The sequence below is a fragment of the Sinocyclocheilus grahami genome, unplaced genomic scaffold (genome assembly GCF_001515645.1).
Source record: "Sinocyclocheilus grahami isolate Dianchi unplaced genomic scaffold, SAMN03320097.WGS_v1.1 scaffold560.1, whole genome shotgun sequence".
Taxonomy (NCBI): Eukaryota; Metazoa; Chordata; class Actinopteri; order Cypriniformes; family Cyprinidae; genus Sinocyclocheilus; species Sinocyclocheilus grahami.
This window is the reverse complement of record NW_015505739.1, coordinates 188,911-204,171: the sequence shown is the minus strand read 5'-3', so window position 1 is coordinate 204,171 and position 15,261 is coordinate 188,911. Positions and strand designations below refer to the sequence as shown.

At 37.1% G+C, this 15,261-nt stretch overlaps 1 protein-coding gene across 1 annotated transcript; it reads left to right on the top strand.

Annotated features, from left to right (window-relative positions):
* Nucleotides 1–4,379: 4,379 nt before the first annotated feature.
* tgoln2 (trans-golgi network protein 2) lies at nucleotides 4,380–12,401 on the top strand. The gene is made up of 4 exons (XM_016239284.1): nucleotides 4,380–4,531; nucleotides 7,433–8,415; nucleotides 8,545–8,628; nucleotides 10,801–12,401. The coding sequence occupies exons 1-4, from the start codon at nucleotides 4,486–4,488 to the stop codon at nucleotides 10,801–10,803; spliced, it is 1,116 nt and encodes a 371-aa protein (XP_016094770.1). The 5' UTR covers nucleotides 4,380–4,485; the 3' UTR covers nucleotides 10,804–12,401.
* The last annotated feature ends 2,860 nt before the right edge of the window (nucleotides 12,402–15,261 follow it).

Below are 15,261 nucleotides of genomic sequence, written 5' to 3'. Positions count from 1 at the left end.
TACAATACAATTTTTTTTTAAACAAGTTTTTGATTGACAGATTCGTAAAATATTTGTTTTCTCGCTTATGACAGGTGGTCTAATAATTTTGTTAAGCACTATATATATATATATATTATATATTATATATATTAGGGTAAAACAGCCAAGAGTTGTTATTTTTTGTCTTTGGAACAAGCTTCAGGCTATAAATATCAGTCTATACTTATCCAAAGTATAAAGGAATGCCTAATAGCTAAATTGTATTTATAGTTTTTTTTAATCTTTCTAGTAATAAGCTGTAATACAAGACAAACATTTTTCAAACCTGCTTGAGCTTCCTTTTCTTCTATTTTCATATTTGATGTGCTTAATGTATGTGTGCTGATCAATGTTTGTGTGTGAATAAATGTAATTTTTTCATCATATAAAGCGATCGTGTCTCTTCAGAAGACTTGGATTAAACTTGATTAATATGGATTCTTTTACAATCTCTTTATGAACTGTTTGAAGCATCAGTGTTGTAGTGGAATGGACTTTCAATGGAGAGACAGAAATCGAGCCAATGCACATTGGCATGCAATGATTGCATCTAGCTGCCGCTGATCACAGCGTGAGCATAAAAAGGTAGCAGGTGCAACGCATACCAGCTTTTCGCATATAGTGATTTTAGTTTGGAGGGAAGAAGTCAAAAATAGTTGTAATTTAAATGGTTTTGATGGTAGACCAGCCAAGCTTCCTAGGCAGGGATGGTAGTAGTTTTTCCACCATGGCCCATAAAATGATAATTCATTAAATATAATGAAAATTAAATTGGAATGCAATTTTCTAACATTATCATTATATAGTGATTTTAGTTTGGAGGGAAGAAGTCAAAAATAGTTGTAATTTAAATGGTTTTGATGGTAGACCAGCCAAGCTTCCTAGGCAGGGATGGTAGTAGTTTTTCCACCATGGCCCATAAAATGATAATTCATTAAATATAATGAAAATTAAATTGGAATGCAATTTTCTAACATTATCATTATCAGTCGTGTATCATGACATTTTGAACCAGTGTCATGAATTAAATCGCGCTTAAAAGGCATTCTCAATCTCAACGCAATTCTGAGTGACAACTAGATGTGTAACTGCAGTCCAGTCCACATTTTCTTATCACACAGTTTTTGTGTGTAAACACGGAAGTCGCTGTACCGGAATCGCGTTGGCATTAGCTGTGTCCCAAAGTGAAGGGCACGGACTCCGAAGTGCATGAGACGCTCCGCTTTCGCAATATTTCCTAAATGTGCCAAGAGGGTCTAGCTGCAGCCTTGCACTTGCACTCTCAGACTTGCACTTTCAGACTTGCACTCTCAGACTTGCGTTCTCAGACTTGCACTTTCAGACTTGCACTCTCAGACTTGCACTTTCAGACTTGCATCCTCAGACTTGCGCTCTCAGACTTGCGTTCTCAGACTTGCACTTTCAGATTTGTGTTCTCAGACTTGCACTCTCAGACTTGCGCTCTCAGACTTGCGTTCTCAGACTTGCGTTCTCAGACTTGCACTCTCAGACTTGCGTTCTCAGATTTGCGCTCTCAGACTTGCGCTCTCAGACTTGCACTTTCAGACTTGCATTCTCAGACTTGCATTCTCAGACTTGCGCTCTCAGACTTGCGCTCTCAGACTTGCGCTCTCAGACTTGCGTTCTCAGACTTGCGCTCTCAGACTTGCGCTCTCAGACTTGCGTTCTCAGACTTGATGCACCACAAAGCATGAGAACACCACAGCGTCTTGTCTCCATTGGCAACACGCACGATTTGTGTCGATTGCAAGTGACGTCGCAGGTGTTGGAGAGCGCAAGTGAAGATTGCAAGTGACTTCGTAATTTAGTTTTTTTCTTGTCTTCACCACCTGGCTACTGTTGTAAAATGTTGAGAGATTCAAACAAAAAAATAATAAATAAATAGAACAAAATAAAAAATAAAGACTGCAAGTGACGTCGCTAGCGGAAGCGCAAGTGTCTGAGAGTGCAAGTCTGAGAGTGCAAGTCTGAGAGTGCAAGTCTGAGAGTGCAAGTCTGAGAGTGCATGTCTGAGAGTGCAAGTCTGAGAGTGCAAGTCTGAGAGTGCAAGTCTGAGAATGCAAGTGCAAGTCTGCAGCCAGACCCTCTTGGACAGTGCTACTGGATCTTCTGAGAAGTGAACGGTAACACGGATAGGGTGCCACAATCCAGACCCTGGCATTTATTTTCTGTCTGCCAGTGGTAAATCATACAGAGTGGTCTCCAGAGTGTTTGACATGTCTCGTTCCACTGTCACCGCATTGTCCTCCGAGTCACTGAGGAGGTGCTGGCCATTCACCAAGAGATTCACCTCCTGAAGACCCCAGAACACTTGGAGGCAGGGCTGGGCTCAAAACTGATGTTGTTTTTTCTGATGTTAAACCTAAGCTATGTTGTAAATAGTTGTAAAAAGTACTTTCAGTGATGTATAGAACAATTTATTTTAATGCGTAAAAAAATTATTTACAGGACAAAAAAATAAACGTATAGAAGAATGTACAAAATTCTTAGCTGCATTAAAAAAATTAACAATGTACATAATTACTTCTCTTTTATTTACACATACGAACATGCTTGACAAAAAATACAAAATGTAAAGAAAATACTGTATAAATGACATTACAAAAATGCAACATATTCATTTAATTTTTAACTTGCATCACAAAAATAAACTACAGAAATTAGGTTGTTTCATTGACAAATGTGACATTTAAAAAAAGATATTGAAAAATTGTAATGTACCCATTTTTTCCACGGCTTTCTCTTGCCTAATAGAGAATGGCTAATAAATTATGTATTTGTTAAGGATTCTCTCAAGAAGAGAAAACAGTCTCTCCATTCTCTCCTGGGCTCTTCTCTCCTCTGTCTCTCTCGCTGGAGTTTGATATCCTCCCTGAGCAGCTCCACCAGCTTCCACTCACTCCCTCACCGGTCCCAGGACACTCTACCACACTAAGGCAGAGTGGGTGCAATCTTAACATTAGAAAATATGACACTGCAGGACATGCATACAAAATACTGAAGTGCTCATCCTGAGCTCAGTGTTGCCAACTTAGCAATTTTGTTGCTAAATTTAGCAACTTTTCACACCACCCTAGCAACTTTTTCTTCCAAAAGCACCTAGCAACAAATGTAGCTATTTTGCAAATGTATTTGGCAATTTTTTAGCAACTTTTGATAAGTGACTCAAACGATAAAAAGGCACACAATTTCCATCTAAATGACACAAAAAGAGGAAACCACAGCTGCCTAGCAGTACACACATCACGTGAAGTAAGTTAGCTGCTATTTGCAATTGTTCAATTTAATGAATAATTGTTATTGAATAATTGTTCATTTATGATACACCTTAGCTTGTACCTTCGATTGTTGATCAGTTGGTACACGGTAAGAAAAATATTGAGAAAAATGGAAAATGTATTTTTCAGGACATTATGTGTTATCCATTATCTGTTGTAACCCTGCAACCCGAAAACACAAAACACAATGGGGTGTATGCAGGTAAAAACCCTTGAAAAATCAATAGGGAAAATTTCTTCATATTAACATAGTAGATTGTGCCCTGACTTTTCTTAGAGTGTAGCATACTAACTAACTACGGTTACACTTTACTTGAAGGGGTGTGCATAAGACTGACATGACACCTTCATAATCATGACATGACACCTACATAATTATGACATGACACATTTCATGAATATGAAGGGTTTTTATGCATGTTTAGGACAACTGTCATTAAGTGTCATTCACTCAGTTATGTAATTTGTAATGCAAAGATAACATTGTTTGAGATGTCTTTGTTATGGGCTATGGCTAGGGGTAAGGGTAGGGGTAGGGTTAGGTCAAATAATGTCATATTTGCATTACAAATGACATAACTGAGCGAATGACACTTAATGACAGTTGTCATAAACATGCATAAAACCTCCTTCATATTCATGACATGTATCATGTCATGATTATGAAGGTGTCATGTCAGTCTTATGCACACCCCTTCAAGTAAAGTGTTACCCTAACTACTAATACACTGCTTAAGACTATAAGTGTTCAGAATGTGTAGTTGTATTTGTTTATTAGCTCATACAAAAATAAATAATTGTAATGGTTTAAAAAACGTGTACGTGTTCAATAATTCAATGTTGTATTTAAAAATACAGTTATTTATATTTTATATATTACTTTACGAACAAATCTAAATAACATCTCAAATGTATTGTTTGCTGAGATTTGATGTAGTGACATTTTTGCGTCACAATGTCATTTAGCAACTTTTAGCAACAACTCGACCTTCCTTTAGCAACTTCCCCTGAAAATGAGTTGGCAACTCTGCCTGAGCTTACGTCTTGACGCAGACGCACTTCAGATGCGCACTTCGGAGTGCGCGGACCTCACTTTGGGAATTGGGACACGACACAGTCAGCGTTTAGTCAAGCTCGTGCCACTGTGTCGCTGTCTGAAGCCATAATGCGCTTAACAACGCTGTTTATCGTTGTCCTCTGCGCTTATCAAGGTGAGTTAATGTATTACACTAGTTATAGTAATATTCGTAAGGTGTTTGTGGGATTGAGACACAATATCGATGGATACATCTCGTGACATGTTTATCTCTAAATCCTTGTATTTGGAAATTAAACGAATATCTCTGCTATTATTCTACATGTTGTTGGCTAAGTATTCTCCTAAAGTACGACATTTTCCCCACTTTTGTAATGCGTGACAGTTTTTGGGGCAGAGGTGGTAAAACATGTCTGGCTCAACCACATTCCTGCTTTTGAAATTTAGGCAAATAGGATATACTTCCTGTTTGTGGTCGCCAATGTTTACATATTGCGATATCTGCGTGCGTGTTCCCTATTTACCGTATTCTCTTAGTAAATCGGTAAAAATATGAACAAATCAGGCGAAACCCAACATGAAGACTATTAGCAGGGTGTTGGGCCACCAGAACAGCTTACACGCTCCTTGGCATTGCTTCTGCAAGTCTAAGCCGGGCTTGACCCTAACCTTTTCCCACATGTGCTCCTAAGGTGAAAAATTTAGAAGCGCAATGCAAATTTTTCAAATGATGTGTTTTAGCTTAATAAGGGGGATATGAGACATTTACAAGCACAATTATTATTATTACAGAAAGTACACACGGTTTTTAAATAATTTAGTTTCAGACTCTATTTAATAGGCTAATTATATAATTATTATATTATATGTAGCCTACATTAGGTATGTGACGGTATTACATTTTCACAATAGTCGTTTAAGCTTTGGTCACGGTATCACAATATATAATTTAGTAAGAGAAAAAAAGTGTTGTCCTCCTAACAGGTTAAATAACTTTATTAAAGAAAGACTTTATTTAAAAAAACAAATACACAAAAAATATAACGTAAACCAGTGTTTCAAGATTAGAGTGCAAAAGACTAACGTTCAGATGAACAAAAGAACTATAGGTAACACTTTACAATAAGATCCCATTTGTTAACATTATTTAAAGCAGGTTAACATTAAAGGGGTCATGTGTTGCAAGTGATCTTAAAGATTCCTAAATGCATCTACTTTCGGAAGGCCAAATAAAGTGCTTTTGCTTTCGCCTAGAAACACACAGCGTCTCCCTGACATGCTGCTTCAACACTAACTGCGGTTACTGAAACCACGCCTTCTTTCTTTGCTGCACATTTGGGCACATTATGCACATATTCCTACATAGTGAGGTAGATATGTGGGGGCGTGTTAGAACGAGCCGTTTTAGGGGGGCGTGGCAGAGTCTTAACTTTGATAAAGAATATCTCTTTGGTTTTGAGACTTTAGTCTTTGCAACTTCAGGGATCTTATCTATGCACAATCAGCTTGTAACACTCTAAAGAGAAAGGAAAACTTGAAATCGCATCATATGACCCCTTTAACTAACAATATGCAATAGCTATTTGTTGCAGTAGTTAATATTCTTTGTTAACGTTAACTAATAAAATTACAACTATTTATTGTTAGTTAATGTTAGCTCCATTGAATAATATTAGCAGACACAACTTTTGATTTTATAATGTATTATTAAAAGTTGAAATGAACAAACTATGATTAATAAATGCAATCATTGTTAATTCATGTTAACAAATGAGGTTAATTAATGTTAATGGAACCTGTTAAGTGTTACAGAACATACAATAATAACGAATCCGTTAGGCCATATTTTAGGTTCGATTAAAAGGAAAAAAATGTTTAAGTTTGAAATTAAACGGCTCATTAAGTCTTTAAGTAATTATTTGGTGCTATGGTGAAGACTAAAGTGACTGTAAATATCTAAATGACTATGAAACATTGGGCAAATTCCAAACGGCTTTTTTGCGCCCTTGAAGGGCACTTCGGGAAGGGGACACCATTTGTAGGGACGTTCCAAACGAATCCCTTCGCGAAGGGCCCTTCCAGAAGTCCGTTAGCGAAGGGAACATGCGATGGTCACTTCACGGAAGTGATTTCCGTTTGTGATCATGTGATCTTCGGTTAGGAGATCTTGCGATGCATTTTAAAGCAAAGTTGTGGTTCATTTCGACTTCACATACAAACGTAAGTAATTTAATACCTAATTAAATTTGTCTTTATTTTAATGTAAAAAAAAAATAATTTCATCAGAAATATTATTTAAGATGGTAGTTTAAGCAAGTTTAGTTTGAAAAAGCTTAATAGTAAATAAGTAAATAATAATAATGATTAGAAATATATATTTGCAACAACTGGTGGAGTGCTGAATGCACGCATGCGCAGCATTGTCAAGGTAACATTTGGTCAGTCATTCTCTTCGCCAAGGGAGTTCCAAACGCTTATACGAGACAGTAATGCCCTGCACCCTTCAAAGAACACACTTCAAGGGCTCTGCCCTTCGAAGGGAGTAGGACATAGGGATGCTCACTTCTGTTTGGAATTCGCCCATTATTTACACAGTTCAGAAAGTAGTGCAGCTGCTTTGTTTACAGGGTTACCGGGGTAGCGTCAGCGCCCTCTAGTGGCGAGTGTGTGTTTTCATTCAGCGCATCCTCTTCCCTCGCTCCACCTTTCTTCTCATCTGTGCTAAAAAAAAATATATATATATATATATATTTTTTAATTAATTTTTTTTTTTAAAGTTCAGTAATCATATGAGGCTGTATCGCTGTTTTTCCATAAATAAATTGAAGAAATTAATACGTTTGTTATAGGCTACTGTGTAAGTTAGGCTGTTTAAGAAATTGTATTCACGCTCATGCTCCTAAATACATTTTCCTATTTTTAGTCGCAAATGCGAGTGAACTGCTAGCACTGTCCAGCCCTGCTAAGGACATAGGACACGATTCCTTCATTTGAAGTTTTGATAATACGATAGGCTTAAACTGTGTGTTATGCCCAACATTTTATTGTGATGTTTCTATTTTGTGATATTTTCCAGTTTGCTCACTGCCGAGTAACATTTCAGGAGAAAGTTCTAGACAACTGGATGCAGAAGAGGGTACAGCTGTTTCACCGAGAACAGCTGCAAAAGGGCCAAAAAGTAATGATGTAGACGCTTCAAATAATAATGATCCAGATTACAAAATAGGTGAAAAACCAAATGAAGAACAGAAGAACCCATCTGCCAGCAATGAAGGAAGTAATAAGGAAATTGCCCCTCAAACTCCTGAAGAAACTCAAAGCAAAAAGAATGAAGCAAACAATGAAAAGAGTCAAACCCTAACTGACGGTGTTAATGAAAACACACCCCTGGAAAATGCTAACAGAGATGAAGCTGAGTCAAATAATGAAGGAAAAGACAAGCTGCCCGTACTTGCCCAAAATGAAACAGACAATCCAAAAAACACAGATGAAACTGATGAAGCTGCACCGAAAGAAGAGGCTAAAGAGAAGATGACCTCAGCTGAACTAAATAAAGAGGATGATGCACAAGCAGGCTCTAAACCTGCTGAAGGTGGTGGAGAAAAACCAAAAGATGATGGAACAGGTCAAGAGGAGCATAAAGACGTTGTAGGTGAACCAACTGGTGAAAAAGGTGACGAGAAGCCGACCATAGCTGACCAAAAAGAAGAGGCTGAAGACAATAAGAACTCTGAACCTTCTGAAGAGGGTGAAGATGAAACCGATGGCAAGAGTGAAGAGAAGTCAGCTGGACCTGAGATCCCTACAGACGAAGACGTACAAAATGGTGATTCAGCAAATGGACCTGAAGAAGGTGAAGGTGAAGGTGAAGGTGAAGATACTGTTGATGAATCTTCAAATGAACAGGATACGTTTAACAGCAAAACAGAAAAGAAGGACAATAAAGTGAAAGCTTATCAACAAGAGGAGAGTGCAGAGAACAGCCACTTCTTTGCCTATCTGGTCTGTGCCGTTATACTGGTGGCTGTGCTGTATATCGCCAGTCACAACAAGCGCAAGGTTAGTGGGTCTGTTTGTACATGCACCTTTTTCCATCCTAGAGACTTTGTGCGTTTTTAGTTTTTTTACTGCTGTGTTTTAAAGATGTCAAATGGCAATTAAATGACTTTAATTCGCCTTTGCCTGCAGATCATTGCCTTCGTCTTTGAGGGCCGGAGATCAAGAGGCACACGGAGACCCAAGTCATCTGATTACCACAAACTCGACCAGAGTGTAAGTAGCGTTACGTACACACACAGTGAGTTAAGACTCCTATCTATTCCTTTTATTAAAAAATATTTGAAAAATTTTAAATTCTATGCACACATTTTCTAAATTAAAATTCCTATTAATAATGTTTTTATCAAGCATAAAGTAAAACATTCCAGGGTGATAAAACTGTCATAATATCATATTGAAGGAAAAATATCAAAATAAAACCTTAAGTAGTTTAAAGGGGTCATGAACTGCCTTTTGTGATTTTGTACTGTTTTCTGAGGTCCACTTATAATGTTACCTAGATTTTACATCATAAAACATCATAATTTAGAAGTAATAGGCTATTTTCTGTCCTGTTTTGACCCCCCTCCTCAGAACGCTCTGTTTGAATAGGCGTGGCGGATCATAGACTCGGAAGTAAACACCCACGGCTATGATTGGCTAACAGTTGTGTATTACATTCCTCACAGATGGACACCGCAGTTATTTAGGTCAGAAATGCATAAATAACTCAATACATATTAAACGATCTGTAATGACAGGCAAAGCAATAGTGATTACGTAATAAAAACAGTTACTCACACTTGTGTGTTGCAATATAGTCGGCACAGCGTCATCTTTTAGTTTCAATCTTTCTGAAAATCCTGCGTCAAATTGTGCCTTGTTTGTAAACAAATACGCTGTAAAATGAAGTGAACAAAGGACAACGTTCTTACCGACACGGTCTGGAACTTTATTAAAAATAAAAATCTAATCAAATTTATCGTGTGGTTTCTGCGTAGACCTGCGTTTGTCGAGTTCTGAAACTTACAGAATATTTTTATAACACAATCCTCTTATATGTCAAACGAACAAGGGAATTTTGATTTCTAAGTTCATGACCCCTGTAATAAAGCTTTTATGTGTTTAACAAAACCACTTTGTAACAAAGTTCGTAGTCACGGGAAGAAGGAGGCGGGAACCGGCGAACATTTGAACAAAACTTTAATAATAAAATAAACACAAAATAGCGTGACAGCCCCTCGCTGACGACTGTCGCGGACAAACAGAACCAAAACACAAAATAAAGTCCAGGCCTGGTCCTCTCTCGTCCGACACTGTCGTCACTCCTCCTTTTATCCTTCCGGAGCTCCTCCGTGGGACTCGAGACCGGTGAGTGGCACAGGTGTCGCACATTAGCTTTTACTCCACCGGCCTCGTTCTGCTCCCACGGCTCTCGGCCCCGCCCCACTCACAAAGTTCGTAGTCACGGGAAGAAGGAGGCGGGAACCGGCGAACATTTGAACAAAACTTTAATAATAAAATAAACACAAAATAGCGTGACAGCCCCTCGCTGACGACTGTCGCGGACAAACAGAACCAAAACACAAAATAAAGTCCAGGCCTGGTCCTCTCTCGTCCGACACTGTCGTCACTCCTCCTTTTATCCTTCCGGAGCTCCTCCGTGGGACTCGAGACCGGTGAGTGGCGCAGGTGTCGCACATTAGCTTTTACTCCACCGGCCTCGTTCTGCTCCCACGGCTCTCGGCCCCGCCCCACTCGTCACACACTTTTTAGTATTTTAAAAACTTAAGTCCGCTAAATCAGTCATGTTGTGTAACCAACATGCATGGAAACAAATCAAATGAAAAACATGAAACAGGAAATGATTTCATAGAGAGGAGCTGTGTAGACGCTCATTTCACTTTTTATGACAAGACAAAGTTAGTTCAGAAAGTAATGTGGTGTGATAACTCGCCAAAACTTTTACTATATTTGTAAAAAACAAAGAGAAACGATATCGTTGGAATCACTTTCAGAACGATTTTTTCTCCAGCTGATGAACGACACAAACATTGACAGCCAATCAGAATCCATCCTGCTGTAACGAGCTCGAGAATTGAAAGCGGCAGACGCGCGTGCGCTTAGAATAAACAGACGATATCGTTCGCTGGTGTGGACGCTAATATCGTTATCTTTATAGTTCTCGTGCTTGGTGTGAACGGGGCTTTAGAACCCGTTCAGCCCGATGGTGGAAAAGCAGCTTATGTTAATCAAATAAAACCGTCCAATAAAAATATCTGTTGCCACGTTACTACATTACATTAAGTAACCGTTTTTACAGCAGTAGAATTTAGTTGTTAAACCAATCAATTCTCTTACATTTGAACTGAAATTGTATTGTATTGTCTGTATTCTGTTTTCCAGTGAGAAAACCCAGTCAGATGAATCAGCGGTGGATGAATCTAAATACTTGAAGTGTGATTTTGAAACTTTAATTATCCATAATGAGGCATATATCACCACTCATAAACATTGCACAGCAACTGTCACTAACTCATCCAAAATGATATTAATAATGACAAATTCTCATCCATCCTTAGCATGTCAGGTATGTTGAAAACAATGTCTCTTGTAGTTCTAAAATGTCCGGGATGATCTTCAGTCAGGTTTAGCGTGTTACAAACACATATTGGACATATTGCAGATGTTGGTACTGTGGCCTCTCGTTCTATTTAAATTCCAAGCCTTTTTTGGGTAGAGTTACGTGGTTGTCTTTGTTTTTTCTTTTTCTCAATTTATTGCTGGGCGAAATATGTAATACCGAAGGGACCGATATGTATATTTTTGAAAGTATATGTTGGCTGCTTTTTCATGAAGATGAATGACGTTTAATAAGATTGGGAATGATTGAGTTTTGAAATGTTCTTCTTGACACTTCTTGAGCACTTCTTGAAGCTGATCGCACACATTTATGGGACAGGTGAATTCTTTCTACAGGTGTGGATTAGAAAAGGAGTGGCAAGCTTTTGTTCTTCTGTTAAAGATGTTCAAAACACCATGAAAGCATCTTAACCGCTCTATGAATGCTAAATTAGCTTTGAAGGGCTCAACACAAAGGATTTTATTTGCTGGCCCAGTCAGACCAGTTCAGATTCATACTTGCCCTTTTCACTGGCCCAAGAACAAAAATAATTTAATGCGTCAGAAAGAAATGTTTTTTATATATATAATTTTTTTTTTTTCAAAAAAGACTCATTTATTAGGGTTTAAAGCAATTTAAATACATTTAATTGCATACAGTGTGCACACCATCTATGCTGTGAGGTGTTTGAGTCCGTTTAGTCTGTTTATATTGTATTTGAATTTATCAGTCAGGGGTTCGGTTGTGGTTTTTTAAATGGACTGCATTTGGACACTTTGAGGAAAAAACACTACAGCCCTGATTTTGACGAGTTGCACTTTTCATTCTTCTAAAAGCTTTGACTCAAGTGACTTTAATGTTGAAAGAAGCCATCCAGTTCTGCAGTCAGTCCACTGTTTAGCTGATGAAGAAGCCACCGTTGTTTGAAAGATATGGTGTACAGTAGGATTATAATTACCCACGCTTGATTTATGAAGCAAGATTTCTGTGCCAAATCTAGATAATGCCCAGGAATGAGAAACAAACGGATATATATTCATACTCCTCTTATCCTAAAAGTGGGAAATATTGTGGATGTTTTATTTGGCGTGATGTACAACAACTATCACACCCCTGATATGCCTATATTGAGATTCCCGCTGTATTCTCCGTTAAGCCTGTGATTGATGATTTGACATTTAACCAGTGGCTTTGCACAACCACTTTTCTTGAAATTCTGGACCTATTTTGAATTATTATGTGGGTAAAAATATATGAAGGGGGTTTAACTTACCTATTTACTGTGGTCAATCTTTTATCACTATTGAAACATTTGTGATACAAAACAAGTGATATTCTTTCTACTCTGAAAAGAGATGGAATAAAGGTTTGACTTTTCCTCTGACTGGTCTCTTCTTGTCACCGGAGTTATTATTGTGAACTAAGACTAAAAACGTAACTAAAAACGTCAATAAACATTACCTGAAATAAAAAAGAAATAAATAAACTTCAACATTTTTTAATTCAACATTGTAAGTTGAAGTACTAAAATAAAGCTAAATAAACCTCTTAAATTGATTTACAATTAAATAGACTACATATATAAACTAATAATACATAAAAAATTTATTAATACATTTATTATAAATAAAAAGTTTTTGAACGGTAAGATTTTTACTGTTTTTTTTTTTTTTTTAAGAATTCTCTTCTGCTCCCCAAGCCTGCATTTATTTGATCCAAAAGCAGCAATATTGTGAATTTTTGCCTTTACTATTTAAAATAACTACTTTTTATTTTAATATTTTAAATGTAGTTTATTCCTGTGATCAAAGCTGAATTTTCAGCATCATTACTCCAGTCTTCAGTGTCGCACGGTCCTTCAGAAATCACTCTGCTGATTTGCTGTTTAAGAAACATTTTTTATTATTATTATCAATATTTAAAACAGTTGAGTACATTTTGTTTCAGGGTTATTTGATGAATAAAAAGATCCAAAGATCAGCATTTATCTGAAATAAAAAGCTTTTGTTACATTATAAGCTTGTTACAGGTCCCGGGCAGTCGGGAAGACTGTAAGCAGTAATCAACTTAGCAGTAAATGAGAGAGACAAGAGTTACTGTCACGGTCCCCTTTATTGTCTGAGGATGAGCTGCAGTCATCACGGTAACTACTGACACCCAGAATTCAGAAAATGCAGCTGAACTCTTCAGTGTAAACTCATTATAATACATTTAAGTAATTAAAATTAGTGCTGCCAAACGATTAATCATATCCAAAATAAAAGTTTTTGCTCACATAATACAGTATATGTGTGTACTGTGTATATTTATTATGTATATATAAATACAAACACTTGCATGTGTATATATTTAAGAAAATATGTCATGTTTATATATTTATATACAATCTAAATTAGATGAATATAAATATATACATGTAAATATTCTCAAAATATATACTGTATGTGTCTGCTTTTATATATATGTAATAAATGTACACAGTACACAAACATATGTAAACAAAAACGTTTATTTTGGATGCGATTAATCGTTTGACAGCACTTATATATACATATAAATAGAAATAAACATGAATAAAAATTTTATATATACAAATAATTTAATTTGTGACCCAAACTGTATGTAGGGGGGTCACACTCTCCCCAACAAAGAAGCTAATGCCTCCAAATATTGTTTAAATAACCGTATTAGTTTGTTGGTTCCTTTTTATCTTTCAATAGGCAAATATGGGGTAATTTAATGGTGTCAGTGTCCGGTACACTCTAAAAAACGCTGGGTTAAATACAACCCAGTTGCTGGGTTTGTCCGGACAAACCCAGCAATTGGGTTGTTTTGACCCAGCGGTTGGGTTAAATGTTTAACCCAAACTTCTGGGTAGTAACCCAACCGCTGGGTCAAAACAACCCAATTGCTGGGTTTGTCCCTATTTTACCCAGCACTGGGTTGTATTTAACCCAGCATTTTTTGTGTATGGTATGTGTATGGTATGAAAAGAGCAGGTATGTAGAATGATGGTATGTATGTTGGTGTTGGAGAAGTGTAGTATTGTGAATAACTGCTTGCTGGCATGGCTGGTGTCCCGTTAAACCCTAAAGTGTTAACTGATGTGTGTGTCTGTAATGATGGCTGACCTAAATGTGAGTAGGTGAGCCTCTGTGCTGGTCTTCGATGCCTTGTAGATCTATTGAAGGGGGATTTTGTGTAGTTGTGTTTGGGTTAGTTAGGACAACAGGAATGCCTCTGTCTTCATGGATGCTCTCTGGTACAAATGCCTCCTCATCTACAGGTAATTATTCTTCATCGGCTTGTGTTTCTGCAGGTAAGTATTCCTTATGCTCTCTTGTACTGATGTCTTTGAGGTTGTGACTCACTATACTCGTGCCATGAGATAGGAAATGTTGGAGTTCCAGACCGTTTCAAGGAGTCCACTGCAGTAGTTAAAGCTTCTATTTGTACCCTCAGCTGCTGAATGGTCTTATCTTTTGTCATCTCATCCACTCTCACCATTTCAGACTCAAACTGTGCGCTGTGTGCATGTACCACTGTATGGCGTTGCCTCTCCCTTTCATCACTTGTAATTCTTATTACATGCCTCAGCAGGGTTTCATCAGCGACACTGGCATCTAAGAGGAAAGATTAGAGTTCATAGAAGAGGCCCATGGAATCTTTAATATCTGAAGACTATTTGTGTGGAAGAATGGGCCAAAATCACACCCGAGCAATGCATGTGACTAGTTTCTCCATACAGGAGGCGTCTTGAAGCTGTCATTACCAACACAGGCTTTTGTACGAAGTATTAAATAAATTTCAGCAAGCATGTTCAATGCTTTTTCCCTGGGTCATTCCATTTTATTACACAGAACTTAATTTTAATTTCTTATTTGTATTGTTTTCTTGTATGTGTGGGTTTTCTTGTAACACCTGGTGAAAACTTTGTCAACAGCACTTTTAGAAATATATTTACTGAGAAAAATGTTGATGTGTTCAATACTTATTTTACCCACTGTATATACATATAAATAGAAATAAACATAAATAAAAATGAAATATACTAAAATAATTTTATTTGTGGGGGTGGTCACACACTATACCGTTCAAAACTTGGAGCCAGTATAAATTTTTTTTTTGGAAAGAAATTATAGAAACTAATATTTTTATTTAGCAAAGATGCTTTAAATTGATTAAAACTGTTACCAAATGTTTCAGATAAATGCTGTTCTTCTGAACGTTCTGTTAAAGAAACT

Coding starts and splice junctions, on each gene's coding strand:
- tgoln2 (XM_016239284.1), top strand. CDS start 4,486: ATGCGCTTAACAACGCTGTTTATCGTTGTCCTCTGCGCTTATCAAG. Junction 4,532..7,432: donor TGTCCTCTGCGCTTATCAAG/GTGAGTTAATGT, acceptor GATATTTTCCAG/TTTGCTCACTGCCGAGTAAC. Junction 8,416..8,544: donor CCAGTCACAACAAGCGCAAG/GTTAGTGGGTCT, acceptor CTTTGCCTGCAG/ATCATTGCCTTCGTCTTTGA.